General features: G+C 51.0%; 11 protein-coding genes across 11 annotated transcripts; 5 read left to right on the top strand and 6 right to left on the bottom strand.

Moving 5' to 3' along the window:
- Positions 1-464: 464 nt before the first annotated feature.
- On the bottom strand, positions 465-2,128 carry COCVIDRAFT_42995 (hypothetical protein; the record flags this gene model as incomplete). The annotated part of the gene is made up of 3 exons (XM_014695003.1): positions 465-1,780; positions 1,834-1,890; positions 1,945-2,128. The coding sequence occupies 3 exons, from the start codon at positions 2,126-2,128 to the stop codon at positions 465-467; spliced, it is 1,557 nt and encodes a 518-aa protein (XP_014550489.1).
- Positions 2,129-2,508: 380 nt separating this feature from the next.
- COCVIDRAFT_31782 (hypothetical protein) lies at positions 2,509-5,858 on the bottom strand (the record flags this gene model as incomplete). The annotated part of the gene is made up of 10 exons (XM_014695004.1): positions 2,509-2,654; positions 2,704-2,984; positions 3,036-3,084; positions 3,137-3,308; positions 3,359-5,169; positions 5,222-5,262; positions 5,312-5,377; positions 5,439-5,617; positions 5,680-5,772; positions 5,826-5,858. The coding sequence occupies 10 exons, from the start codon at positions 5,856-5,858 to the stop codon at positions 2,509-2,511; spliced, it is 2,871 nt and encodes a 956-aa protein (XP_014550490.1).
- A 449-nt stretch (positions 5,859-6,307) lies between these two features.
- COCVIDRAFT_42997 (hypothetical protein) lies at positions 6,308-7,074 on the top strand (the record flags this gene model as incomplete). The annotated part of the gene is made up of 7 exons (XM_014695005.1): positions 6,308-6,342; positions 6,397-6,434; positions 6,488-6,583; positions 6,631-6,694; positions 6,750-6,837; positions 6,885-7,010; positions 7,060-7,074. The coding sequence occupies 7 exons, from the start codon at positions 6,308-6,310 to the stop codon at positions 7,072-7,074; spliced, it is 462 nt and encodes a 153-aa protein (XP_014550491.1).
- A 650-nt stretch (positions 7,075-7,724) lies between these two features.
- On the top strand, positions 7,725-8,861 carry COCVIDRAFT_42998 (hypothetical protein; the record flags this gene model as incomplete). Its single annotated transcript, XM_014695006.1, has 4 exons — positions 7,725-8,129; positions 8,177-8,327; positions 8,386-8,743; positions 8,795-8,861. 4 exons carry the CDS (start codon positions 7,725-7,727, stop codon positions 8,859-8,861), a joined length of 981 nt encoding a protein of 326 aa, XP_014550492.1.
- A 402-nt stretch (positions 8,862-9,263) lies between these two features.
- On the top strand, positions 9,264-10,321 carry COCVIDRAFT_42999 (hypothetical protein; the record flags this gene model as incomplete). The annotated part of the gene is made up of 3 exons (XM_014695007.1): positions 9,264-9,409; positions 9,471-9,700; positions 9,807-10,321. 3 exons carry the CDS (start codon positions 9,264-9,266, stop codon positions 10,319-10,321), a joined length of 891 nt encoding a protein of 296 aa, XP_014550493.1.
- A 164-nt stretch (positions 10,322-10,485) lies between these two features.
- On the bottom strand, positions 10,486-11,880 carry COCVIDRAFT_115319 (hypothetical protein; the record flags this gene model as incomplete). Its single annotated transcript, XM_014695008.1, has 1 exon — positions 10,486-11,880. One exon carries the CDS (start codon positions 11,878-11,880, stop codon positions 10,486-10,488), a length of 1,395 nt encoding a protein of 464 aa, XP_014550494.1.
- Positions 11,881-12,551: 671 nt separating this feature from the next.
- On the top strand, positions 12,552-12,889 carry COCVIDRAFT_115305 (hypothetical protein; the record flags this gene model as incomplete). Its single annotated transcript, XM_014695009.1, has 2 exons — positions 12,552-12,620; positions 12,689-12,889. 2 exons carry the CDS (start codon positions 12,552-12,554, stop codon positions 12,887-12,889), a joined length of 270 nt encoding a protein of 89 aa, XP_014550495.1.
- Positions 12,890-13,469: 580 nt separating this feature from the next.
- Positions 13,470-14,635, bottom strand: COCVIDRAFT_31788 (hypothetical protein; the record flags this gene model as incomplete). The annotated part of the gene is made up of 2 exons (XM_014695010.1): positions 13,470-14,136; positions 14,283-14,635. The coding sequence occupies 2 exons, from the start codon at positions 14,633-14,635 to the stop codon at positions 13,470-13,472; spliced, it is 1,020 nt and encodes a 339-aa protein (XP_014550496.1).
- Positions 14,636-15,599: 964 nt separating this feature from the next.
- On the bottom strand, positions 15,600-16,925 carry COCVIDRAFT_43003 (hypothetical protein; the record flags this gene model as incomplete). The annotated part of the gene is made up of 3 exons (XM_014695011.1): positions 15,600-16,547; positions 16,582-16,646; positions 16,694-16,925. 3 exons carry the CDS (start codon positions 16,923-16,925, stop codon positions 15,600-15,602), a joined length of 1,245 nt encoding a protein of 414 aa, XP_014550497.1.
- A 1,237-nt stretch (positions 16,926-18,162) lies between these two features.
- On the top strand, positions 18,163-20,529 carry COCVIDRAFT_115309 (hypothetical protein; the record flags this gene model as incomplete). Its single annotated transcript, XM_014695012.1, has 4 exons — positions 18,163-18,609; positions 18,657-19,181; positions 19,428-19,533; positions 19,649-20,529. 4 exons carry the CDS (start codon positions 18,163-18,165, stop codon positions 20,527-20,529), a joined length of 1,959 nt encoding a protein of 652 aa, XP_014550498.1.
- A 320-nt stretch (positions 20,530-20,849) lies between these two features.
- Positions 20,850-23,342, bottom strand: COCVIDRAFT_115311 (hypothetical protein; the record flags this gene model as incomplete). The annotated part of the gene is made up of 1 exon (XM_014695013.1): positions 20,850-23,342. The coding sequence occupies one exon, from the start codon at positions 23,340-23,342 to the stop codon at positions 20,850-20,852; it is 2,493 nt and encodes an 830-aa protein (XP_014550499.1).
- Between the last annotated feature and the right edge of the window lie 258 nt (positions 23,343-23,600).

Genomic DNA, 23,600 nt, shown 5'->3' on the forward strand with positions numbered 1-23,600 from the left:
GGGGGGGGGGGGGGGGGGGGGGAAAGAATTTTGCATAGTGCGTGGTTGGATGAATTTTTAACGAGTAGAATGACGTTGGGGCGGCTTGCTGGGGGTGGGGGGGTTATAGTATATAGGAATATCGGAGTAACTATAAAAAAAACAAGGGTAAGATTGGATGAGATTGAGTTTTTTTTTTTTTAAAAAAAAAAATTCCCCCAGAAATCAGGAAAGAAATCAAGAAAAAAATATTTAAATAAGAAGGAAAAAATGAATTGCACCACACTTGTACAAACTTGTCGAAATGGAAAACGCGCAGGAAAAAAAACACAAAAACAAAGGATTGCCTTGAATTAAAGTGTAAAGAGAAAAAAAAACACGAATTGGTATACGAATGCAACAACCCAAATACTTCTTTTCTCAGTAATCTCGACGAACATGAGGAAAAAAAAAACTTCCCACAGAACAATCAATCCCACATCTTCTCAAACCCCCTTAGCCTCACACAAATGCCCATTCTTACTCAACGTAGTCCCCAACCCCTTATGCACCTCAACCTGGAAGCCCTCAAAGGGCACTCTCTCACCATCAATACTAATATACCCATCCTTCTGGTCGCGCGGAATAATGCGGTACGCACTGACTTTCTGGTAATCCACATGGGCAAGATCGAAAAAGGTGTGGTTTTCGATCGACAAGAGGGTTTTGATGGCGGTGACGCGGGGGAGGTCGCCACGGATGCGGACGAGGTCGAGGCAGCCGTCGCAGGGGAGGGCGCCGGGGAAGAAGTTTGCGTCGGCGGACATGTAGGCGATGTTTCCAGCGTAGAAGTTGCCGATTTTGTCGTGGGGGATGAGTTCCCAACCTTCTGGTAGTGGGTCGGTGTTTGTGCCGTATTTGAGGGGGGGTAAGCCTGCGTCGGCGGCAGGGAGGGTGGCGGTTTCGTTGCTGCCAGGTGGTTTGGCGGCTTCGGCGCGGTAGACTTCGCGGATGGCGGCTTTGTTGTCGTACTCGACTTTGACGGCAATGTCGGCGGGGTACACGGTTTTGCTGAGGAGTCGCACCAGGATACCCCAGGTGAAGCGGGCGCTGCCCATCCATCGCAGGTTTTCTGTTGCGAGATCGGATTCGGCGACGATACCGAGGGACTGGGAAAGGAAAGAGAGCGTGCGCCGGCCGCCCTGGGTCACTGACGAGAGATCTAGCGACATGCGTAGACCTTTGACAATGGCCAAGGCAGCTATGCTTGGATCATTTGTCCCATTGAAGTTGAGACTCATGGCATTGCCTGAACCGCATGGTAGTTGAACGACAGCCATTTTGGCCAGGGCTCTTGCAGCGTCTGGCCTTTTGCCCAACCCATTCCAGACCTCATGTGGTATGCCATCTCCAGAACAACACGCCACGACATCGAATGCATCAATATCCATGTTCTGTGCAGTCTCTACACCATGTCCGTTGTGCGTCGTCCTCTCCACGTCCAGCTCGCATCTTGCAGCAGCAAAGATGGGCGCAATCTGCTTGTTGTACATCTTGACGGCGCCGCCCTGTCCTCCAAACGGATTGACGAGTACCTTGATCCGCTTTCGCCGTTGCGACGCTCCGTATGCGCGATCTAAGAGTTTCTCTATCCATGCCTGTACCAACTGGCTATCGGGCTTATCGACATGGTAGCTGATTGTTGCTGGGCGAACGGATTTGTTGGATACCGTCTGCGCATATTGAATAGTAATATGGTCGCCGTCTGCGAGCTCGGCCCAGAGAATGTTATAAAAGGGTATTGAGCGAGTGGCTTTCTTCTCTGTTAAAGTTAGCGGATGCTGTGCGCTTGAGCATTGCAGAGGTGGTGCGTACTGCCAGGAAGAGGCAGATTACAGCAATTGGCGGTTTTGGTATCCACGAGGGCTTCGTCTGTCAACTGTCAGCTATAAGGGGTTCACTGAGACCCTGTAGACTGCATCATACCCAAAACAACGAGGGAATCGGTGCCCAGAGTTAGCGAAGCATCTCTGTTTACAGCGAGTGAGTCTGGCGCATTGATGCGCTCGTGGGGCTCTGATGCTTGCGGTGCTTGCACGGGAGCGTCATCAGGAATCAGAGGGACGGTGGGTTCTGTAAAGGCATCGCCTGCACCAGCAGTGGAGGCCATGGTTATCGCTGAATTGTACGGAGGTCACACAGCATGCTGCACGCAAAGTTCAAGCAGCGAGTGCCTGCGACAGGCTGTATTAACTAGAGGCTGATGTTGGTCGCTCGGTCGCGCTCAGATGCGTGGACGCGCGGATCAGACGGGCGGGTCTGATGCTAAACAGGAGACAGGGAATGGGCCAATGGACCCTGCGTTGCTCAGCCGAGGCCCACTGCTGATTGGCCAACACTGATGGTGAACTGATTTATTCTCGTCTTCTCGCTACCAAAGCCATATTAACCTTAGTCTCTCATCACGTAGCCCATTTTCGAGCCATGCTAGCCCACCCGTCGAGTAAGCCCTATACCTTTTCTGCAAGCCTCTCATATGTAAACACCCGCTCAGGCTACGCCAACCTTGTTGAGACCCTTCAGTGATCCCAGGCTCAGTGCAAGGCCTTGCGAGCGACTGCGTATGCGCACAAAGCCGGTAATGGGCCCGTTGTCTCCTTCCTTTTCTATGCTCAGATTGGCCAAAGCATCCTCACCTGGACTGGGTTAGCCATTGCCAATAGTGCGAGGGGAAGCGGGACTTACCAAAAACGCTTCTTGCGTACAGATTCGCCGATAGGAACTGGCAGTCGCCCTTCATTGATGCTTCTGGTGTTAGGCAGCTCATGTTGGTGCTTGCCATGAGCTGGTTCAGGAACTCGCGCAGACTCTTGGCCTTGGAGTTGATATTGACCTTGTTCTCCCATTCAAACTCGGTCCACATGGTGCGGAACTGCGTCTCGGTGCATTGTGCTGGCTTGATGTAGTCCATAATGTCCACGTGCACGTCGTTGAGAATAACGACATTCGAGTCAACACCCTTTTCACTGTTATGCATTAGCCTAGCCCCTCATCAACCACCACGCTATTGTACTTACCCTTCGTAGATGATGTTTCCAAAAATGACGCCAGTGTCCGTCGATGAAACTAGTCAAGTCAGCGGTTCAAGCTCGTCTCAACACAGGCGCAATTCTCTTACCCTTGATCGTCGCTTGGATGTTGATGAAGTCGTGAGGACCGACATTTTGCGTCGAAGGCCTTTCGACTACCTTGAGATCGCCCAGTGTCGCAAATTCAATTGTAAGGTTCTGCAACGTCTCGGTCGTTTGGTTCACAAGAAGCACGTCGAGTACAATGTCAAATTGATGGACCTGCAAGTATTAGCACATGCCTTTGCCCTACTAGCAACATTATGCGTTACCTTGACGTAAGCTTCCGCGTACACCGCATCAGAGAAACCCGTGAGCTGTACAACACGGCTGAGTTTCGATGTGAGATCCTCGGTCGCGCTATCACCTCCGGTGGCTCTCTCCAAGTCTTGATCGATCTCATCAATGCCGTCCGAGTCCTTCTTCTTCAGCTGGCGGATGTTGAAGGCGTCATCAACGTTAACAGCTGACTTGGCTCTTTCTGAAGCCTCCTTGGCCGCTCGCTTCTTTTCTTCCGTCTGTACCATTGTTCGGAATGATTTCCGTGTGTCCTCGAGGAAAACTGTTTGAATTTCCTTTCTTTGCGCAAACTCTGACAGCGAGCGCACACATGACATGATACGGTCGACAGAGTCTTCGTCAATCAGGGTCTTGACAAACTGTGATTGACCTACACGGATAATGGAGATCATAATCAGCATGGCCTCAGCACGAAGGGCGTTTGTGCGTGCAGCATCCGTCGAGATCTCCCCATGTCGCATCACCAACTTAGTTAGGGTACTCGACAGAACTGTAGCAAGGTAGTAGTCGCCATCGAGGAGAAGTTGTCGGAGCGGAGGCTTCTGCGAGTTCTTGACAGCTTCGAGTTTTGCCTTGGCGGCAGCCGATGATGTAAGAGCGCTTTCGGTTGCATATGTTCCATCAGCAAGCACCTTTCGCGATCCGGTCGGAGCAGCTGCCTTTGTGTGCCCGTTGACTTGGTCAGACGAGTCTTTGCCTTCCGAAGCCTCGTCAAGTAACCTTTGCTCAGAGGCAAGAATCGGGATCTCGCCAAGTGATGATCGGATGCCCTTCCAGGCGTCCCTGATGTCCTTGGCTTCCAGAGAAAACTCTCCAATAATCCAGAGCACACCTCTGTAGACTTTGCCAGCGCGTACTTCACCAAGCGTCGATACCAGTCGCTCAATGATGGAGACTCTGAGGTCGGGGAAGCGCTCGACAACCTCCTTCACGAATGAAATGACGTCGACCGCAGAGGCGTTGCTGCTGACATCCGAGATAAAGTCCATGAGCGATCCGACAACGCTGGCGGCGACCTCTGGGAACTTGATGGCAGCCGAGTGTATCGAAGAGATGAGCAGTGACCGGTACTCAGAGTTCTTCTCGTACTGTTCATCCACCGTCTTCATCAGCTCCTTCTTGAGCAGGAGGACAACCTCTTCAACATTTCTGCTCGAAATCATCTCCATGGCAATACCCAGTGACTTTTTGCGAACATCCAAGTCGGTACTGGACAAAACACGAAGAATCTCCATGGTCAAGTCATCGAGGACACCTTCATTCTTATGCCGTAGTTGATCGACCCGCTCCAACACTATCAATTTGACATTGTTATCCGGTTCCTTAATGGCCAAGTCGACAAATTTTCCAGCGGCCGCCTTGACCGCGACTGGGTTGCTCGTGAGTGTGGTGAGCGCATGTGCGGCCTCGTAGATGACGGTCGATACCTGCGACTCAAGGAGGTCGAATATCAGTCGGAGATAGCGTGCCTTGTTTGAAGGGTTGACAATAGCATCCTTGCGAATAAACTCCAATTCTGCGAGCAATAGAAGCTCCTCGTGGTTGGGTATGGCATCAAAGACTGTGCTCAAGTATTCGAGGGCCTTGTCATGGCTGACGGAGGTGAGGGCGGCGAATGCATTGCGTTTGCATGTTGGATCGTTTTCGTCGTCCAAGAACGTTACGAGGAGATCGGGCGCATCTGGCATGAGCTCGGGGAGGTGTGTAAAGATGGATGCAATCGCAAAGGTTGCATTCTTTCGGACGTATGCGTGTCGGTGTGTGAGGCACTGGCGCACCGGTTCTAGCATTGCGGTCAGCATAGCGCCTGGAACTGCATCTGCTACAGCACCTACGTAGTAATGGCTCTACAAGTTCCGCATCCCGAAGCTTAGTTCTGTCCAACGCATCAGCAGTGCTCAAGCAAGTGTTGTCGGTATCCATACACAAAGCGCAATGTGTTTCCTCGTACGTATTCGTTGGGCGCCTGCAAGTCGAATCGAATCGCATTGCTATACCATTGTCAGCGGTCATATCCCTTCGGTCTTGTATCCCGCACACAAAAACACCTACCAGACCAATATCCACTCCTGACGTAGCTTGCCCTGAGCGTCGTGTTTTGGGCACACCTCGAAGAAGAAGTACATGAGCTTCTTTAGCGGCTTTGACTTGCTGGGCATGACGAATCGGATGATGTGCATGAGGAGCCCTGTCTGAGGGTCGCCATTGAGCATGATGGACAGGATCTTCTTCTGTCGGGTTGTTAGACGGCCAGCTGGACCAAGGCGGGGCAGTTGCAATTGCGAGGGCGCACCATGGTCTCAATCTTCTGCTCATCGCTACCCTTCTCGAGGGCAGTCTTGAGCTCATTCTGGGCGGGAACATCGGCTGCATTGTCCTGGTGCACCTGTTGCGCTCCGTCAGCTTTGCCCAGCTCCACGCACTGCCAGGTGTTCGTACCAGACTGTACGAATTCTCTAGAAAGGTCGCCATGATGGCGCGTGAATAGTATAGGCGGGTTCCTGTGAGTCTTGAAGTATCCAGCTACAATGGCGTGGTTCTCGTGGCGGCCGTCAATGCTCACTTTCCCTGGGTGTCGAGAATAAGTGGGATGCTACGTGTTTTGATCGAGTGCGGTGGTAGGGAGCGTTGTGCGGGCTGATGTGGCCGCGGCCGGGCGGAATGGATGAGGATATGGAGTGGCCTTGGGCGGAGAGGTGGCTTCTTTGCTTCCCAAGGTACAGCGCTTCCGTTGTCGGGGTTCATGTGTATACGTCCAGGTGTCTGCTCGAGAAATGGTCGTAGCACAGACCACCTCACACTAGTAGAGTGCTCCACCGAAGATCGTGAACGCGGCGACGACTCAACACCAACTACCCAACCGACGCGTACATAAATATCACACAAGGCAGAGTCTCCCTCGAACACGAGCGACCGCAGCCATGAGCACCAACGAGCCATTTTACTTGCGATACTAGTACATCAGCCTACTTGCACTTCCAGCACGTGCTTGTTACTAACGCTTTGGCAGCTCTGGTCATCAAGGCCGCTTCGGACACGAGTTTCTGGGTCGGTGATTGCCTTGGAATGGCTAATGGAGACGAAGCGCTGACATGGTGCAGAGTTTGACTTTCGTGTTCTTGGAGACGGCCGCAGCGCATCTGCACGCTATGCAAACAACTCCAACTACCGCAACGACTCACTGATCCGAAAAGAGAGTATGAAGAGCCAAATCCCTACGACGAAAACTTACTAAATTTGTCAGTGTGTGTCAGCGACACCTTGGTGGCTGAGATCAAGCGTATTGTCAAAGAAAGCGAAATCCTCAAGTACGGCACTAATGGAGATTCACCGAGAAAATCATTGTGCTAATTTGATGATTAGAGAAGATGACACAAAGTGGCCTCAAAAGAACAAGGACGGTCGTCAAGAGCTGGAAATTCGATTAGGAAGCGAGCACATCTCCTTTGAAGTTGGTGCCTCATGATACATCAACCCACAGCACACTGACAATGCCAGACTGCGAAAATTGGATCGCTGCAAGATGTCTCAGAATCATCGGATCCAGAAGGCCTTCGTGTTTTCTACTACCTGGTCCAAGATCTCAAGGCCCTTGTCTTTTCCCTGATAGCCCTCCACTTCAAGGTAAGTGCACTCTCGGATACGTCATGTATATTTTCTGACACTGGTACAGATCAAGCCAATCTAAGCTTTTAATAACGGCTGGTTGCGTGGCTTGTGGGTTCGCTGATCCCGGGAGAAGGGTTGTCACCACGACCACAGCAGACCGCACGCATTCTTATTTGCATCTGATAGAGGTTCAGACACATGGATTGCAGTGAATCAACGAACATATGTCCACAGCTGGCGGTATCCAACTATACCCAGCTCTGCGTAAGAGGGCGTGCAGACGTTGGTGTTGGACGCATGCTGGCGAGGGAGCTACTGGCACTCTGACCAACGACATGCAGGCCCCGTGCCCGGATAAGGTTTTATTATTCTAGATAGACGCACGTCTGCGAATTTATCCATCAAAGTTGACGTACTTGCATGTGTGTTCCGGTGCAATGGAGCTGGCCATGGGCGTGGTTGAATGTTTGGGCCCCATGTCATGCCACGTGAGGCTAGCGTCTTTCCCCGCGAACATAGGCGCAGGCCTTGGATCCACTCATCGCCTAGACACGTCCGCCGCCGAGTCCAAGTCACCGTTCCAGCCCGGGCATGCATCTCCTCGCCACGACTTTTTGAACCCTGAACTTCCCACTATACTGTCCACCCGCCCCTCCCATCGTTGTTTCGTCCCATGTGTGCTTAATCAGCCTCCCTCCCTGTGAAACCGTCGCCCCACTCGAGCGGACGATGCCGACACCGGATGATGCCATGGTTCCGTCGGTGGAGCACGAGAGCATCACCGGCCGCGCGACCTGTCCCCCAGACGAATCGCGCTCCGTTACTGCACAAGAATTGAACCAGCTGCGACTGTCGAGCCACAGCAGCGATGCCAGTCGTGCATCTCATGCGCCCATGCAGCAGCCCACTCCGCCTCCCCAGGATTCTCCAGAACATGGCCAGACGCCAGCGGATACCCACAGCAAGCCCTCGACCGCCGATATCGAGACCCCAGCCCGGGACATTCCCACGCCCATGACTGCAACCGATGACGGCTCCGAAGAGCAGCGCACATCGCAGGCATCGCCACAGTCTGCCATTACGCCCGTTTCGCTTCTCGCCAACCACATCTCGTCGCCATTCCCTGCGCATAGGGTGCGTCGACACCATGCATCTGATGAGTTTAGCTGATAGCAGAACAGTTTCTACCAAACTCCTCGTCATCCCTCCTCCGACCCGGAAGTCGCTTTGTGGGCAGTCAAACGTCCGATCGTCAAAAATACGAAGTCGAAGTCGAGATAAAACATGTCGATATGCGTGAGTCCTTCATGTGTGGATACTTGCGCATCAAAGGTATGTACCCGTTCTACTGCCATGGTGACCTTGGATGCGAAGACTAACTCGTCGACAGGATTAACCGAGGATCATCCCAGCTTGACTACGTACTTTGAGGGCGAGATCATCGGAAGCAAATACACATTCATTACACAGCATCCCGAATGGGGCTCCAACGAGAAGGTTGACCGCCAACATTGGGCTCGATTCCCTGCTTATAAGCCACTGTCCAAGAACTTGTCGCGCCCTGAGCTGGTGACCAAGGACTGGATGCACAAGGAGCATCTTTTCATGCGCTGGAAAGAGTATTTCCTTGTACCGGACCACCGAGTCCGGACAATAAGTGGCGCAAGTTTTGAGGGCTTCTACTACATCTGCTTTAATCAAATGTCTGGCGGCATTGAGGGCATCTACTTCCATGCTAAGAGCGAGAAGTAAGTGTGGGCCATGACACCCTAGCCAGGACGCAGCTAACAAGACTCCAGGTTCCAGAAGCTCCAACTAGAACACGTCCAAGATTTTGGGTGTCAGGGTGCCATTGAGTTCCGATGATGTTAATGATTACACGAATTTGCATTTTTTGGGATGGATTTAGCATATGGGCGCACTCTGGGTATCGGCTTTGTTGTATGGTATCAGTTTGGCCACGGACCGTATGCAGCGTGCGAGACGGCCGTACATATTTCTGTAGCAACGGGGCTTAAGACATTGAGGCGGAATTACGTCACCTATGGAATCTGTGCACGCACTGTGGCGCCAACGGCTGTGTTCCTCCACACGTCGTGGGCCAGCAGCGACCCTGGAGCTAGTGAAAAAAGCTTGATCCACATGGGCCTCGCTTCGTGATAGGTGTTGACCCATTTACCATTACCTCAGCACCTGCATTTCCCTTTTGACTGACCCGACTGTGTCTGTCCGCCGACTTTTGTACATACGCCCAGAAAAGAAGTCACCATGCCAGGCGAACCAGCAAAGCGCACGAGGCGCGAGGAGTACAAGAAGTCGTTGCAGGCCGATGAGCAAAATGCAGCCCTGCCAAAGAAGAAATTCTACAGACAACGTGCCCATGCTAACCCATTTTCGGATCACTCTCTCACATAGTACGGTGGCTTCGTGATTCTTTTTTTTTGTCGTCATGTTTCAGCTGCTGACATGGCGCAGTCCCAAGAGCCCCGCAGATATGGACTGGGCCAGCCTGTATCCCGCCTACGCCAAACATCAGAAGCAAGCAACAGAAGGAGAGACGGCGAGCGAGTCACATGACGTGAGCGTAGAAGAGCAACGGAAACTCAACGAGGTGACGAAGAATGTCGAGATTGCAGACATTGGGTGTGGGTTCGGTGGCCTGCTTTTTGCCCTTGCGCCAAAGTTTCCCGATACATTGATATTAGGTACTACAAAACTCTCCTTCGTCTTGGAGATTTATTTTCTCTTTTCGCCTTCCCGTTATTATCTATACAGCAGAGCAGTATGCGTTATACTAACACCAACATTCAGGCATGGAAATCCGCACATCAGTCACAGAGTACGTGCAAGAAAAAGTCCGCGCCCTGCGCATCCAAAACGCCGCAACCAACGGCTACCAAAACGCATCTTGCATCCGCGCCAACACGATGAAATTCCTACCCAACTTCTTCCAAAAAGGCCAACTCGCCAAGATCTTTCTCTGCTTCCCTGATCCCCACTTCAAGCAGCGCAAGCACAAGGCCCGCATCGTGTCGTACACGCTCAACTCGGAATACGCCTACGTACTGCGTCCCGGTGGCGTTGTGTACACGATTACCGATGTGCAGGATCTGCACGAGTGGATGAAGGAGCATTTTGAGAAGCATCCGAGTTTTGAGCGGGTTGAGAGACGGTTTGAGGAGGGCGAGGGTGAGGATGGCGAGGGCATGGATGAGTGTGTCAAGGCGATGCGGGTGGAGACTGAGGAGGGCAAGAAGGTGGAGAGGAATAAGGGGTTGAAGTTTGTGGCGTGCTTTAGGAGGATTGAAAATCCGCCATGGCCTTGATTGAGGGTATTTCAGGTGCTTTTCCAAAGGATGGGGGGAATTTGAACAGAGTCCAAGCGGAAAGATAACAGTTCTATCCATTGCTCTATATTCTTCGTTTAAGAATTCGTCTCTAGGATATCTCTACCTTATTCATTTCTAAAAAAAAATCCCTACTTCCTCCCTCACAACTTGGGAAACCTAACCCTCAAAAACTGGTTTGGCCACGCAACATCAAGACCCAGTTGCCAGGCAACACGCAGCACCCACTCGGGCTCCCTCATAAACTGACGCGCAACCAGCACGACATCAGCCAAGGGCTCCTTACCCTCTGTAACCTTAACCGCAGCCTGTGCCTCCTTTGCGAGTTCCTCATCCCCAGCCTTTGGAGCCGCACCATCTTCAACGATATCCCTCGCCTGTTCGGCTTCAGTAATCAATCCTACAGCCCCGATGAACAAGTTGAGATTTTCCTTCTTGAGCTCGCTACGGATCTGCGCGGCGATCCTCGTCTGGTAGTCCTTGGACTCGAACATATTGATGCGCTGCTCGGGGTGATTGCCTCCACTGCTTACATCGAGGAGATCGACACCGAGGGCGGGCAGGAGCTTGGCGAGGCGAATTGAGCTTTCGACGTCCCAGCTGCCAAGTTTCTTTCCGAGGTCTGTTTCTTCCATCCAGTCTGTGGAGCTGATGCGGAGGTACAAGGGCATGGAGTCTGGGATGACTGCGCGGATGGCCTTGATGATGTCGATGAGGAGGCGAGTGCGGTTTTCAAAGGAACCGCCGTACTGGTCTGTTCGCTGGTTGGTGACGGGGGAGAGGAATTGGTGGATGAGGTAGCCGTGTGCGCCGTGGATTTCGATGACGTCGACTCCGGCTTTGACGGCGCGCTGGGCGGCGGCGGCCCAGTCTTGAACGAGCTCTTGGATCTCGGCTTCGCTGAGGGCGCGGGGGGCCCAGTAGCCGCTGTTCTCGTCGTCGGCTGGTAGGTTGTCCCATACCCATTCTTGGCCGCCCATGGGACCGACAACGTTGGTGGGCCACCCCGCGGCGTCGACGTCGGCCTTGACGCTCACTTTGCGCTTTCCGCCTTGGGTCTTTTGGGAGCCCGCAATCCAGGGTGCGCAGGTACTGGCCTTCCTGCCGGCGTGAGCCAGTTGGATGCCGCATTGAGCTCCTTGGCTCTTGATGAAATCAGAGACTCGTCGCAACGCGGGGATCTGCGAGTCACTCCAGAGGCCAGGGCAGTTTGGCGAGATGCGGCCGTTGGCTTGGACGCCGGTGGCTTCAATGAATACCAAGGCGGCTCCTTTGAGGGCGTAGTGGCCCAGGGTGGCAATATGGTAATCGGTCAATGCGCCGGTTGAAGGGCCTTCAGATGCTGAGCTGTACTGGCACATGGGGGCCACCTGGATACGGTTTCGGAGTGTGGTTCCACGGATAGTGAGGGGCGTGAAGAGCGTTGGAACCGGAGCATCTTGCTTGCTTGAGGGAGGAATGGAGCCAGGACTTGTGTCGTGTTTGGGCGTGAAGTAGGGCAGGCCTGGTACGCCGCGGTTGTAATCTTGAGGTGCCATTTTTGGGGGGATTTTCAGTTACACTTGGCGAAGAGGTCGGAGTCTGGACTCGAAGGAGAGGATGCAGTTTTGTTCAAAAAAGTCCTGTAAGCAAGGATTTATTTAAACGTTTGGTAGTGCAGCACGCCATAGGAGTGATTTGTAAGGTGCCGAGGTAGATTTCCACCTTCCAGTTTCACCAAGAGAGGTAGTTTTTTTTCTTCTCTTCTAGACGTCTTGCTTATCAAGACAGTTTGCAGTGGTGCAACCCTCAGCCAATGATCTGTGCATGGTTATTGCCGATGCTAATCTTCGGATTTAAGCTCACTTGGAAATACATGACTCCGTAGGCTGTTGTGGGGCGAGATGATCGTCGTATCGAGGGTGTGAACAGCAGCATCTCAAAAGCAGACGAAGACTACAAGGCCAAGATCGGTGGTTTGATGTGCAACTGGGATGGTAGTACTAGCAAATGCAGGGTCCACGCCTCTTGTCCACGCACACGCGTGACTGCGCGTCTGTCACGGATCGATGATGTAGTCTCGATGACGTCAACTACCAGCTGTCCCATATAGTCTCCGGTGGCCGCCAGTGATGATTGTACTTTGTATCCATCTTTGCTCTACTATACGAATACCACTCTGATTCATCACGCATCCTATCAACTACACAACTTCCTCAAATACAACATCATGTCTGCCGCACCAAACCAGCCCGGCCTCGTCTCCAGCCACGCCCAGTATGTCAAGGGCGCCGCTGAAGTAAGTACTACCTACATCCCTTTGAAGTCTACTTTTATCCCTTTACTGTATACTAATAAGTGTTAAAGGAAACCATCGGAAATGTAACGGGCAGCGAGCCATGGAAGGCATCAGGCGCCTCGGACAAGGAGCACGCAGTCGAAGCCATGAAGGCAGCATCCGCAAACCGCGACCCACAGCAACAAGGCATGGGAAGTCTTGAGGAAAAGGCAGGCAACTTGGTTGGATGTGAAGGCATGCAAAAGGAGGGTGCTCAGAGCAAGCAGTAAGAGAGGGCAGACTACTACCGGATTGAATCAGCATCACGTCTATCATCATCACTCTTATATATAATATATAATTGCAAGATACTAGTTCTGCACCCACACTCCTACATCCCTGGCACTAGACACAAAAAGATACGTTTGTGTTGCTAGTATACCCTCGACCTTTCTTCTAAGTTTTCACTACCTCTATACAGCGTGCGTAAGTGGGTAGAGATATGGTTTTGCGTAGTTACTCCGTGAGTACTCGCCTCAAATACAATTAAGTGGTACGATCTGATTCTGATCTGAAAATATCCCTCATAGATAATCAATACTGCTAGCCAGGGGTCGGATAGCATTATGTACGTAGGTAGAGTTTAGTGGGCGATTAGCAAAGGTGCGCCATCCACCTGTATCGTATATCACAGCATCCAAGAAATATCTTTTGACATCTTTGTGTCTTTCTGTGTGCGAACAATGGTGTTCAAGCAGCTCTGCGTATCTGGATACTTGCAGATTTACAGCTGCGGAGAAAAAGAATTCCTTTTTTTGACCTACGTAGCTTCGTGATGTGTTTTGCGTGGGTTGTCACTCATTCAACGCTTCACCTCCCTTCTGGAAGCTCATGCGTCTGCCTATAGTCCCCAGGAGCTTCCACCAGAAATCCTTGCCTGGGATTTTCCCCAAGTCCCCTTAAATCTCTTGAACTGTGTTCTGATATCGCCCAGGGCTGCTTTGCCATAGCTGCCTCGTTGCCTGGTCCACCTGATCCTCCCTGCTCTGATACTGGTGGCCATTGCCCTGCTGAGGATGCTGCCTCATTGGAGATTTTGCGAGACCTCTGGCGACGCCGATAGAACCAGATATAATAGATTACAGCACAAATCAGTACCGCACCAAGGGCAGATCCCGCACCAATGCCGATGATAGCGGCTTTAGGAAGAGTGACATCGTTGTTTGATGTTGGTCTAGGTGCTTGAGTACTAGAGGTCGCAGATGATGAGGAAACGATAGTGGTTAATGAGGCGGTAGCGGTTGGTAATACAACCGGAGAGACCGTCATTGTACTGGTATCGGTGACAGTATCCAAGGTGATCGTTGCGCTATACACATTCATTGCGTAAAAGCCGCCGCATACGGCGTTCGAGTCGCCGGGGCAGGGTGTGGTGCAGCTCGGTGGCGTAGTCATAGTTGTTGTGGCTAGGACATTGCCGCAGTAGCACTGTGTTGCGAATTGGACACCAAAGATTGTGTAGCCCGACCGTGAGCAGCTGTTCTCTGTTAGCGCTCCTGATCCAACTCCTTAAATACTGTATTCAGGATGCGGTCGTCACTACGACCGTTCGCACTTTAGGTTACGGAGGTAATCCTCCAGGCTGTTCTGATCTCTTAGGTGTAATAAGAGAATTCAACTCACAAGTTGCCGCACAAAGTGGGCTCCAAGGAAACAATGTTAATTGAAGGCCCGCCCAAAACACGTTTATTGCCGTCATCGCCCACACAGCCTTGGTAGTCGTAGCCGTCGACAGAAACGGCCGTGACATCTCGAGGGCGCAATCGGACATCTCGAGGTAACGGTAGTAAAGATGGTTCTAGTGTCGGGCCTGTAGTAATGGGGCTAATCCTCGATGGATCTTGAAATTTGGAACGTGCTAAGTTGGAGGGATCTCCATCATATGATTGTGCCCAGATCGGTACTGCACTAAGCAGGATAATAGTTGTGATAGGGAAGTAGATACGTCTCGCCCATGACCAATGTGGTTTTGCCATATCGATCGGTGATAGTGGATTAGGATAGCAGGTAAGGACGGTGAGGCTGAAGACGAAGTTTCCGTTTGCTACTATCACATAGAGTAAAGTGGAAGCTTTAAAGTACCAGGAGAACGGATTAGAGGACGGATCAGAGGGATGCACACACATCCTGAAGAGGCTAAACGCATACTCCTCTGTCTGCCTTACGTCGTCTAAGCCTGCCTACCTACCCGATAATGCAGGGGCGGAATATTTCGCTAGCGCCCTCTTTCTCCGAGTCATTGCTTCTACATGTATCACAAGCTAGAGAGCCTAATGCAAAGTCAAGGGGCTCACAGCTAAAGTAAAAGGGAAGATAACGTCAGAACAGACAACAAGGCTGAACAATCATATCAAACGTCTATAACAGCCATTAATTAGACTGTATGTAAATTATATTTACAGTAGAGTAACAAGATGGTCTTGAGGATCTGCGCGGAGGTGATATTCGGCCTTGCACTTGCTTCTTGGCAGCCTAACCGATTGCTTTCATATTTGGCGGGCCAGCCCGCCCCGGGCAAACCTAACTGCTGTCAGTAAGGCGGCTATCGGGCATCACTACTCAATAGGAACGAAAAGGCGATCAAGTTTCAGGAAGTATTGACGTGTGGCTTAATCGTTTACAGCATCTTCCGCGGGTGGCACGGCGTCGAGTTTGTTACGGTAACTATTGGACCATTATTGTACAACTAGATCACCTGAGCTCGCTAAAGCCTGTACCCATGGGCGCCTCGTAGCATGTCGGCGTAGATGAATCTGGATCTCAATTCTGCTGGTCCTTATAAGCTCTGAAGCTCAAAGGTAGTTTCCTAGATATGGAGCAATACTTTGGAGCTTCCGATTTGCCAAACTCTGGTCCTAGTTATATTTTCGCAGGGTTAATATATATCAATTGACAATCTACACACTGAACTAGAGTAGATAAGAACACTCAGTTGATCTCTCAGCTACTCCCGCGAAGATCTACACCTTGCGGCAATTTCCCCATTGCATCATTCACTTTCATCTCAGAGATTGACATGAAGCGGACTCCAGGCTCTGCAATATACCCTAAAAGTACATGTTCTGCGAGCATTGGTCGTTCCTCGTACAAGCGTGCCCTGATAAGTAGCTCTGCAGCTTTTTCATCGGTGGGTTCGGCGTCTATTCGGAACTGAAGTAAGTCGTTCGCACCTTGACGTAATATCGCAGCCTGTAAGGCTACAATCTTGATGCCTGGGAGGACCGCAGGCACGATCTTCCGTATGTCTTGCACATCAATTGAAACGGGTCCAAGACGTAAAGAATGACTATCTCGCGCAAGAAGACGAAATATCCCAGCCTTGTAGCCAACCCATTCGACCCTATCACCCGTTGGATAACGAACTACTGGCATAAGCCTTCGAAGAAGGTTCGTGATAACCAAACTTCCTTCTACTCCGTTCTCTTGACAAAACTCCCCTCTTTCAATGTCTATGTATACCTCTGCAATGATTCCAGGAGAAACTTGGTAAACTCGGGGATCTGTAAGATCCACTAGTTTTCCTACAATACCAGAGTCGGTACTTGCGTAGCGGAAGCTTGTAAACTTTGCGTTTCGAAAGACAGATTGTAGCAAAGACTTCTGGTCTGAAAATAACGGTTCCCCAGCAAACAAAACCAGACGGATTTCCGGGCAAGTCTTTTCTGCAGAGAGACACCAATTTGCCAAGTATACCAAGGCAGTCGGCGTCGATCCAAGGGCATTGACATTGCATTCCTTGATCAAATGTTCCATGGATTCCGGTGCTAAGGAACCACCTATTGATACTTGGATTACAGGTATCGGAAGTGCCATGATGCTGAGTATTTGATAAAGGAGCGAGCCATAGCAATCGCCAGCGTAAAAGAGTTTGCCAAACCGATCTCCGGGCTGCTAGGCCAGCAGAGACCATTTGGTTGGCTACAATATCGACCGACCTTTGAAGCTCAATTTGGGAGATAGCCGTGAACTTTGGCCTACTTGTAGTGCCTAGTTTTATGTAAGTTAGGAACTAAAAAGCAAGTTACTGCATATACCTCCTGTCCGAAGAACAATACCATCGATGTGAGTTCCTGTCATTACTTTACTATTGAGATATTCATTTCCAACCCAGTATTTCGCGTGATCAGTGACTGGAATATTTAAATCGCCATCGCTTGTTGACACCGTTTTATACAGTTCTGGATAGAACAGTGAATATTTCTTTGCAAAGTTAACGTACTCGTTAAATGCATCGAGTTCTGCAGTGATCGTCTGAGTAACAGTCATTATGGAAGTCTTCAACTAGCAAATGGTGGAAGGAATTGTGTTTCTACTAGTTGGTGAAGTTGGTGAAGTTTTACTTGAATAATAATGTACCCATTACTGCCGTGACTCCAAATCGAATACGACTACTCACACAAGGGTTACTTGAATGGGTACAGCAGTTTGGGAAATCAACGTGCAGAATACAATGAGAGCGGTGAGGATTGTGGTTTCAGTTCAGCACCAAGTAATATAAAACTATATCGTATTATTGATTAGTTTTACTAGAAAGGGCAGGCCCAAGAGACCTAGAGCGCAACGTATCGGCATGTCAGCTTACTGTGGAGTTTTAGCGCTGGACTTTGCAACACAGACTAATAAGAGTAGTTCCCATACCGTATATACTCAACGGGCAGAAGCACAGTAGTCTAGGCAATAGCATGATTCTGCTTAAGCATCCGAAGTAGCAAGAATAAGTCACACATAGTATTGATGGCGACACTTGGGGTCAAAATCGCTCCAATAGCCTCTAGTAAATAAGCGCTTTAAGTACTGATACAGTAACAGATCTACGCAAGGCACGGGAATCAATCACTCTACTCGTTAAGAAAGAGGCGTCGTCCTTGTATGCATAAACCGGGGACTTTTCCTGTCCCCGGTTTATGTAGTGGTAGAACAAGTGATAACACGTCATTCCGTCCGATCTGCTCTATACAAGAAGTATGCCGACGGATCAGTAATTAGATGGGGGACTCCTGGGGAATCCCTGCTGTTATGTATATTTCTGCCCGAGTTTCTCATGAGTCACGTAGGAAGGTGTTGGCATGTCTTAATATAATAGTAATTACGCAGGAGTGCGGCCCAAGTTTTAGAACACTCTATCAAAACCAGCTTTTACTCACCAAAGATTCGTTACCTGCGTTTCTATTTTCTTACCTTCCATTTGTTAGAATACTTTGAAAATAAGTCATGTTATTAATAGCTTCCGAGGCCAGACTCATACCGAGCGACTACATTGATGCAAGAGATATAAGATTATGTCTGATGCATAGACACCATATGATATATAGTACTCATGAGCTCTATTTTTGAAGTTTACAAAAATACTTTTGTTGCGTGACCTCTCGTTGGGTTCATTTCAGGTACGATGGCGGAAGTAGATGCTGGGGAAAGCACGGTCCGCCCATGAGACTGGAGCTTCGCGTCATGACCAAAGTCTCAACCACCAACCGCAAGCTGAACCAGCTACGGTACAGCCAAGATGCCTCCCCCAGTCCGCGCGCGTCCTATCAAGAAAGACGACTTCGAGGCGGCGTTTAAGAAACTCAAGACATCCGTCTACCAAGACAGCGTGCGCCCGGCCGCTGTGTCGTCGTCGCACTACATCCGCTCGATATCGTGGAACGCCTCTGGAACTTTTATCGCTACGGGAGCTGCAGACAAGACGTTGCGCATATGGAATCCCGAGAAGACTAACGTTAAGAACTCGACCGAGCTCCGTACACCCAATGCGCCTCCCTTGACCAATCTCGAACGCGTATCTTTCCACCCCATCAATGAGAATGAGCTTGCAAGCTGCGGTACCGATGGTATGGTCAGATTCTGGGACATTCGCTCAAAGGCTAGTGTGGGAGAGGTCAAGGTCGGCGAGCAGCCCTTTACGCTTGCATGGACACCAGATGGCAATGAAATCGTCGTAGGAAGAAAGGTTAGTAGGCTAGCCTTTGTTTCGGCCATGTACTGACTTTTCTGTAGGATAATCTGCTCGTCAATGTCGATAGAGCAGCTCTTAGTATCATCTCCGAGCACCGCCAGCCCCTCCAGACCAACCAGTGTGTCTTTGATTGGTCTGGTAACCACCTTTACTCGACGGCTGGTGATGGAAGCGTTAGATTACTACGCTACCCGTCGTTCGAAAACGCTCTCACACTAAACGCCCATACTTCTGCATGCTATGCTGTCTCCATGTCACCTAGCGGCGAATACCTGGCAGCTGGTGGAGGAGACGCGTTGGTTTCACTTTGGGATACACAGGAATGGATTTGCGTGAGAACCTTGGAGTTGACAGGAGGCCTCGTTAAGAGCGTGGACTTCTCATTTGATGGCAGCTACATCACAGCTGGCTCCGACGACAAGGAAGAGAAGAAGATTCGCATTGCACACGTTGAGTCAGGCGAGATTGTACACACCATCGACGTTCCCACGCCCGCAGCGCACGTCGCATGGCATCCATGCCGATACACACTGGCTTATTCAGCCGACAACCTGGGACTCAAGATTGTTGGAGGCATTAGCTAGGCTGTCATGGAGTAAAAGAAGGGAAAGGAAAAGGAGTTTTGTCAGTTCTAACAGCGTAAATGATACCCCATTGTTTGAACCACACGCGTCGCGTCCTGTCCATCTCCAACCGCGGCCGATTTCCATCTGTGACGCAATCATCTCGCTCTAGCTCGGCATAGTAATAACCCGGAGTGGACTTTCTCACTATAGAAGCTGCCATTTTCTCCAAGTCTCAAATGTTTACAGTACTCTCAAATCAGACTGGCCACCATGGACGTCACAGCACCCATACAACTGAACAATCTATTCTCTGCCAAGGGGCTGGTAGCAGTCATTACCGGCGGCGGTACCGGTACGTTATTTATTCAAGCTCTAAACTACCCCGCTGTACTACCCCGCGCCTCTCCCCTTTGAACAGTCGCTCGCCATGTGAATTTCCAGCAAAAAGGCTCATCAACAACCAACAGGTCTCGGCCTCGCCATTGCCTCCGCACTCTATCAAAGCGGCGCTGAGAAAATCTATATCCTCGGCCGCCGACAAGACGTCCTTCGCAACGCCATCTCCAAACTCCAGTCGGATGTAGCATACAAACCCCATAGCACCTCCGTTCTCAACGACATCGTCTGCGATGTCACAGACCTCGAGTCCGTCAAGGCCGCCGCTGAGCAGATCAAAAAAGATGTAGGCTACGTCGACGTGCTAATCAACAATGCGGGCGTCCTTGGGCCAAGAAACGGTCAGGACATTTACAAAGCATCTTCCATCCACGAACTCGCTGACGCAATGACATCCGACTACGCCGGCTGGACCTCCGCAATGGCAATCAACACACAATCCGTCATCGGTGTCTCCGCGACTTTCCTCCCGTTACTCGAAGCAGCAAACACACGCCGCGGATGGGCACCAGGCAAGGTCACCGGCGCAGGGAACCCGCGTGCCCGCGACACATCGAAGCTGGCGGCCGCCGGTATTGACGCCGACGACGACCGCATGGCACACATCATCACCGTCGCATCCGTCGCTTCGTACATGCGCTGGGTCTCCGCCGGTCTCGCCTACAACGCCAGTAAATCCGCTGCCGCGCACCTGGGCAAGATGATGGCGACGTTCCTGGCGGAGTGGGGAGTCAGAAGCAACGTTGTCTGCCCTGGCCCTTATCCAAGTGATATGACGGCAGATATTACGCCCGTATATGGGACGAGTCAGGTACCGCAGGGGCGGATGGGCGGGCTGAATGATATCAGTGGGTTAATGCTTTTTTTGGTGGGTAAAGGAGGCGCGTATGTGAATGGGACTGTGCAATTGACGGATGGAGGGAGGGTGGGCGTGTTTCCTGCTACGTATTAGCGATGAGAGAAGGGAATCTGAGAGTTGAGAGTAATTTGATTTTATTGATTTGGAGTTAAACTACAATATCGATTGTGATTGAGCCATGATTCAATGCTTTCTCCGTATCCGCTGTTCGACATGTCAGCCTAAACACCATAAGCTAATGCTATAAACAAAAAAAAGCCCTTTGATTCCACCACCTCCTTTACAGAAACTGTTTCTTTCCCTTCAAGTCCCCTCACTTCTTCTTCCCCCCCCCCCTCCTCCTCCTTCTTCTCCTTCTCCCTCTCCCTCTCCTTCTTCTTCTCCTTCCGAGCAGCGCGCAGTGTCCACCAACCCTACATGCGTCCAAGCACACCCCTCACACTTCCCTCAAGCACAACATTACCCTTGACGCTCAACTCGCCAATCCCAGTCTGACCTCCGGAGCCCCCATTGACCCATTTCTGCAGCAGCGCATTGCTCTCCATAGGCTTGATGCTGGGTGCTGCAGTACCAACAGTAACATGGGCAATGGGATTTGCGGTTGTGAAAGCGAGCTCCTCGGTTGCGGTACCAGCATCACTCTCAATTTGAAAGGTGCTGGAGCCATTGAGACGCACGACAAAGGTCATGATGCGGTCGTCCCAGATGAGGCGTTCGAGTTGGACGTCGCACTTGCCGAGTTCTGGTTCCCACGAGCCCTCCATGTTTGTTTTTTGCATGGTTTCATGGAGCTTGATAAGCTTGTCCCAGTATTCTTGGTTTTCGGATGCGGAGGCCCGGTGGATGAGGGTGACGTGGAATTCGTTTTGGACGCGGCGGCTCTGCTTGAGTTGGTTGTACATTCGGGCGGTCATGGCGTCCTTGTCCTTGAAGAGGTCGTCGAGGACTGCGTTGACGCGATTGGTGTTGAGACGAACGGAGAAGTACTCCATGCGTGGAGCCTTCTTTGACTTTGGCACTGGTTGAGATTTCTGGTTGTTCTGATTGTTTTGTTTGTTCTGGTTCCCCTTTTTATCGTTGCCTCCTCGCGATAGGTCCATCTTGAAGTCCGGCGTGTAGTCGTTCAAAGCCCAGTGAATAGCAGCGTCCATATCGGGGTCAGTCGGCATCTGCCTATCGGCAAATAGAGCTGGATATGTCTCAAACATTCTTCCAATGATTGACTCAAGATTCTGGCGCGAGTCAACAGTAGGGTCTAAGTCAATGACCAAATCGAAAAGTTCGTCTGGGCTATCTGAAGGATCGACTGGCTGAAAGCGATGCATGAAACCTTCCATGATCTCAATAATCTCACTTGATCCCTTTGAGCCGGCTTGGATGGTCTGATGGTTATCGCCACGGTCGAGCACACGCGCCCGTGTTGCTTCTCGGATTCGGTCGTAGTTGTGGCGGTCATGAACATAATGCAATGCAACGAAGCGCGCATCTGGCACGTTCTTGGAGATGTCGTTGATGAGCTGGTCTCGCTCGCGCTTCTGGTGGTTGTTGCGATCAGCAATGACGACTGGGTTCGTGACTAGCAGCGAAGAAATCGTGTCGGCAAAGACCTGGCCACGACCTTTTTTGGCCTTGACATTGTCATTCTGGAAGTGACCCCATCCAAACAGCTTGACCAGAGCGAGAGCCAGGGTCGTTTTCCCGCACCCAATAGTTGCAACAGGAACAAGCACAATATTCCTAGTTGCATTCTTGCTCTCAACAGCCCCATTTTCCAGTTCTTGTCGAATGATTTCAGCACCAGTAGTTCCACGCGAGGCCAAGAACTCGTCACGCATCTTGATGATGCCGTGATTCTCGTTATAAGCCTTTGCCAGGGTCTTGTTTTGGGTGAATTTCCAGCGCGCAAAGTCAAGGTACTCCTTGGTGATTGCCTCGTGCTTCTTGTAACGCGGCACTTTGCCTGCGATGAGGGCTCTAGTGCACTCGCGCCACTGACGGTACATGAGATATGGCTCCTCGAACTTGTACTTGAAAAACCAATCCACATAGGGTGCGTTCTCAGTCTCGCGTGCCTGGCAGCGGATGACGAAACCCTCTGTGTCGCGACCCTCGTAGTTGCCCGTCTCCGCAACCTTATCCAAGAAGGCCTTTACTTTCTTGATGTCGTTCTCGATTACGTATGTGACCTTCTTCATGCCCCACTCTTCGGCGAATTTGTCGACCAGATGGCCAGGATATGTAGCAAAGTCAGGTAGGTTCAGGTTGATGCCGTGTACGTAGAGACCAGCCTGCTCGGGAGTATATGCCAGCACATGCTCTTCGAATTCGTCGTCGCATAGCTCTGCTACTAGTGTCGCGTTCATGGATCGAAGAGTACGCGCCAGTTCCGCCTTGGTCCTGCCGACTTTCGCAACATGACGCTCAACCCACTGCTCGCCCGCAACAGCGTGACTGAGACCTCCCTCCCGAGGGCCTGTAGAGTGTTTGCTGCAGACCAGTAGTGTGTCGTCGTCTAGGCCAGCTACGAAGATGATACACCCGTTCTCTTTCACACTCAGCTCGTACGGACCCCGTGTGTTGTTTTCGACATTTTTCCATTCCGTCTTCCGAATCTCTCCATGGTTGAAGAACTTGTCGTACCCTCTGACTGCAATCTCGTAGTTGCCCTGCATGTTCTTGTATGTGAAGAGTCCCCGCGCATACGTGGGGAGGTTCTCTTTCTTGTAGTCCCAATCGTTCATTTTCCATGAGTCGACAGTTCGGCCGTTGGGGAGTGGAAATGTGTGTTTTTTAACTGAGAAACCACCCTTTCCCTTCTTGCCCTTGTGTGCCTCGAGAGCGTGGACCAAATCTGTGACCTCTTTTGGGTCTTGCGGCACGTATGGCGCTCTCTCGCGGTGCGCCATGATTGCCGTGGACGCAAACGAACGTCGGGGGATGAAATACTTTTGGATATGTGGTCGGGGTCGTGCAAGGACGGAAAGGTGAATCTGGGATAACGACACTTGTGAGCGAAGGGAGGCTGCGTACAGATGCGACAATGTGCAAGGGCGGGGAGAATATTGTACTATAAAAGTGGCGCGCATTGCCGTAGAAAAGAACAAAACAGAAAATATGTGGGCAGTGCAGTCGCGATGAGTCAGTTTAGAAAGGGAATTTCATAC

The sequence above is a fragment of the Bipolaris victoriae genome (assembly GCF_000527765.1).
Source record: "Bipolaris victoriae FI3 unplaced genomic scaffold scaffold_185, whole genome shotgun sequence".
Lineage (NCBI taxonomy): Eukaryota > Fungi > Ascomycota > Dothideomycetes > Pleosporales > Pleosporaceae > Bipolaris > Bipolaris victoriae.